The sequence below is a fragment of the Bidens hawaiensis genome, unplaced genomic scaffold (assembly GCF_021521415.1).
Source record: "Bidens hawaiensis isolate Kalapana, Puna unplaced genomic scaffold, B.hawaiensis_p1.1 tig00012953_1, whole genome shotgun sequence".
Classification (NCBI taxonomy): Eukaryota; Viridiplantae; Streptophyta; class Magnoliopsida; order Asterales; family Asteraceae; genus Bidens; species Bidens hawaiensis.
This window is the reverse complement of record NW_027492081.1, coordinates 608,021-612,373: the sequence shown is the minus strand read 5'-3', so window position 1 is coordinate 612,373 and position 4,353 is coordinate 608,021. Positions and strand designations below refer to the sequence as shown.

General features: G+C 36.7%; 1 protein-coding gene across 2 annotated transcripts; it reads left to right on the top strand.

Annotated features, from left to right (window-relative positions):
* Window positions 1–200: 200 nt before the first annotated feature.
* LOC143542654 (uncharacterized) lies at window positions 201–3,228 on the top strand. Of its 2 annotated transcripts, XM_077035194.1 has the most exons (6): window positions 201–700; window positions 1,209–1,454; window positions 1,542–1,867; window positions 2,616–2,740; window positions 2,804–2,934; window positions 3,037–3,228. In XM_077035194.1, the coding sequence occupies exons 1-3, from the start codon at window positions 224–226 to the stop codon at window positions 1,683–1,685; spliced, it is 867 nt and encodes a 288-aa protein (XP_076891309.1). In that variant the 5' UTR covers window positions 201–223; the 3' UTR covers window positions 1,686–1,867; window positions 2,616–2,740; window positions 2,804–2,934; window positions 3,037–3,228. The 2 variants fall into 2 exon arrangements, with proteins under 2 accessions (XP_076891309.1, XP_076891311.1); XM_077035196.1 differs by lacking the exon at window positions 2,804–2,934.
* The last annotated feature ends 1,125 nt before the right edge of the window (window positions 3,229–4,353 follow it).

The window sequence follows — 4,353 nt, the reverse complement described above, 5'->3', positions numbered from 1 at the left end:
AAACATCAAAACATAAACACAAAATGATGTGAAGAAGAGTTCTTCATAAGTCACTTCCTTTGATTGAAACCCATTTCTCAAAAAAAACAAAAAAAAAAAAAAAAACATTTTCAAAACTCAAAAATCTTGCCTGACCCATTTTCAAGGTGTTCTTTCAAAATGAAACCCACAATTCAAAACCTTTGAGCTAATAATAATAATAATATTATTATTATTATTGAAGATGTCTTTTGAGAGATCATTTGATGCATGGGAAGAAGTACAACGACATGGGTTAGATTTAGCCGACAGATTAACACAAGGGTTTGCAGGTTTGATTCAATCGCATAATATTAATATTATACACCCATCGTTCAATTGGCCAAACCCTAATGCACACAGGCTGTTTGAGGTCGAGAAGAATGCCAATGGGGTATTTATGGATATTGGGAATAAGTTGGGTCAAGCTGGGGAGAATTTGAATGGTTATGTTAAGGAGCTTGTTAGGCGCTTACCGGTGCAGCCGTTTCGACATGAAGTGTTGAGGCTGGATGCTGGTGTCAACAGGGTTAGTGATGTGCAGGTTGGTGAGGATGTTGGAGTGTTGACCAAACGGATTCAAGAGTCCGGGTTTGATGAAGCTGGAAAGATGGAGGAGATAGATGAAGAGGCGGGTTTGGGATTTAGTGAAAAACTTGCTCGGTTTGCCGGTGAATCTCAGGTACTTTAATGATCCTAATGTTGGTTATATTAAGTTTTGTTTGGCATTAAGTTTGAATATTTCCTTGAAACTATGTGTTTTAAAATTTGTATATTATTAATCAATGACTACAATAGAGATGATTACAGAGGAAACCTAACCTAATCATATCTAGGCCTGTAAACGAACCCGAGCTTGGCATGAGTATTGTAAGTTGTAACTATTGTTTGGTATTAAGTTTGAATATTTACTTGAAACTATCTGCCTCAAAATTTGTATATCATTAAGCTAATACAATAGGGATGATTACAAAGGAAAGCTAATCAAATCCTATCTAGGCCTGTAAGCGAACCAAAGGTACACAAACAGGGCATGTTCGTGTTTGTTCGTTGAACTTTAACCAAACAAACGTTCGAACACAGGCAGTTAAACTAACAGAGTTTTGTTGTTTATGTTTGTTTGTTAAGAAAATGAAATGCTTGTGTTCATTCATGCTCATTTGCTAATGGTATAAACGAATGGTTTGTAGGGAGTTTTTAATATTTCATCAACGTCCGATAGTCGAACACGCAATGTGGAAGGCTCATTGGTTGCAAGGGGAGATTTCTGGAGAGTGGAAGCATCGCGTGGCGGCTCCGCTTCCACATCAGCTAATGAAAACCCTTCCCTTTTTCTAGTCCAACTCGGACCGCTACTTTTTGTTCGCGATTCCACTCTTCTTTTGCCACTTCATTTGTCCAAACAACATTTGCTTTGGTATGGCTATGACCGAAAGGTACATTTTAATGTCCTACACTAATCATTTAATAATATTTCGGTTCACTATAAAATGTATACTTATTAATTGTTTATTTATTACTAGAATGGAATGCATTCTGTTTGCCCTGCTGTGTGGTCACAGCATAGAAGATGGTTGTTGATGTCAATGATTTGCCTTAATCCATTAGCTTGTGTAAGTACAAAAATACCCTTGTCAAGTATATTCTTTTTTAATTTGGTTTGTTAGGATGTATAGTCTTTTTGGTACCAAATCTTGCTGTCATTCATGGATTTGCAGTTCCCGAACGGTCAGCTGACTTATGTAGCGGTGAAGGTTTATCAACTAGTGCATTCTTGCCTGTATTTGGCGGTTTGCTTCAAGCTCAGGGTCAATATCCAGGAGAAATGACCTTCAGTTTCTCATGCAAGGTGAATTTTATAAATAAATAAAAAAAATCATTTTTTTACATTTTTGTGTTTAGAATTTAGAAAAAATTACACTGATGGTCCCTGTGGTATGTTCAAATTGTTGTTTTTGTCCCCATGTTTGAAACATTGCATGCTTAGACTAAAACTTTGCATGAATGTAACAACAATGATACCTGAAGTGGATTGACATTAAAATTTGTTGTTAAGTAGGTGTGAAATTGCTAAAATACCATTAACATTAAGGGTCATTTCTTAAAAGTTTGACAGAAAAGTTAGCCTCTATCTTGGACCAAGAGCGTTACGTTCGAGTATATTATTGGTTTTTTCAGCATATAAAAAAGATTTTAGACTTTATTCATGTTTAGAAGTTAGAGCAAATTACACGGAGATGTGGTGTGTCCAAAGTGTTGTTTAAGTCCCAAGTTTGAATAATTACGGGCTTAGACCAAAACTTTGCACGGGCGTAAGATTAATGGTACCTCAAGTAGATGGAAACTAACTTTAGCTGTTAAGTGAGTGTGAAATGACCAAAAACCCTTAGCATTAAGGGTATTTTGGTCATATCTTAAAAAATTGACAGAAAAGTTATCCGCCGTTCATTCCAGGGGTTTTGTTCGTGTATAGTATTAGTTTAAGCCTGTAATATTTTTTAAACCTGGGGACCTAAACAGCAATCTGGTCATACAACAGGGACCATCCGTGTAACTTATTATAGAAATTATGTTTTGATGTAAAGTTTTGTTTTTAGAATAATCAGGGAACGCGTATCACGCCAATGGTACAATGGCCTGAAAGATCTTTCACCATGGGATTTGAACAAGCTTTAGCATGGAAGAGCTCCGGCCTCATGGTCAAACCAACTGTCCAATTCAGGTATCATTTGAAATCTCTAAAACAGTATTTTGTAGTTAATCCATGTCTGTTGCGTTTGACCAGTTTACACCCAACATTTGGCGGGAATGATTCTGGACTTAAAAGCCGAACTTGTTCATTCAGTGAACGATGATTTGAATCTGATCGGCGGTTGCTCGTTAACATCACAATCGTCCGCATTTGCATCATTATCTGTATGCTTGTTTTTATGTTTTCTGTAGTACTATGTATTGTATAGGTTTGACCATATGTTCGACTAACAACTTACAAGAATGTTTGAAATTATGTGGATGCAGGTAGGTAGGTCAAAGTGGAATGGGAATGTCGGAAAATCTGGGATAGTTTTAAAAGTTGAAACGCCTCTTCGAAATGTTGGTCGGCCTTAGTTTTCTGTTCAGTTAAATGGTGGCATTGAGTTTTGACTATACAACTGTACATACAATCTTTGTGAATATAGTATTTGATTTTGAAACATACGCTTTTTATGTATATATTATCTGTTTGAATTTCTGATATGATGTTAAAATACGACACGAACAACACACGATATTTGTGGGTTTGGGTTGTTAGGGACTTCGGGCTGGTTTTGGGTTGAATTCACAAACACTATGGGTCAGGTTCGGGTCTCGTGGTAGTTTTTTCAAAGATATTTTAAATTATAGATTAGACTAGTTGGTTTTATGCCAAAGTATTAGAAGGCAAGAGGAATGAGCCTTTGTTTGTAGGCTAAACACAATTGTTTTATATGAATGGAAATATACATCTTTATAGTAATATGGTTGAATGGTTTGTGTTCGTGTCAATCTATGAATACGGGCGTGATGCAAGTTGTGTTTTTTAAGCAGTTTTCTGGTTTGTGTCGGTTTCAACCCGTGGATACGTGCTGTTAAACACCCCTTATTGCCATCAAAGTTAATGGATTTGACTGCCTGCAAAATCGGATAGATTCTACATTGTTTTTCTCACATCTCAACTGCTTCTAATAATCCAATCCAACAATTAATTTTTCTCATCATGGCTCATTACCAAACAATCATGCAGAACCAAACCAATATGACTACGGGCCTCGCTTGATCCTGGGCCAAAATACCAGTACAGCAGTCGTAGCCTCTCGGCCCAACGGACTCCATTTTTTTAAAAATCTTAGATTCTATAAAACTCCTAGTTAGGCCCGGTCGTTGACAAAACCCAACCTAAAAGTGTACACCAGTCAGGTTGTAAATCGATTCGCTTTGGTCAAAACCGATTTTAGGAGAAGTCGGTTCAGTTCAATTCATAAACCGGTTTTGGTGGAATATATTAATCCTACACAATTGGTTTGGGTCGGTTCAAAACTAGGGGTCCAAACCGGTGGTTTGGGTCGGCTTGGCTCAAACCTGTACGGGCCCCGTAAACAGATTTGAGTGACAAAACGTCGAAACCAAGGAAACAAACATGCCAAACACAAACACTACACGCAAACAAAGTACTGAAGAACAAACTAATAAAATCACAGCATATAAACAACTAATTATCATATTTCATATCTTTTATAGCAGTTTCAAATAAAATCAAACAAAGAAACATGATAGCAATTGCCTAATCAGTTTTTTCAACATGTTCATCCAATTAAC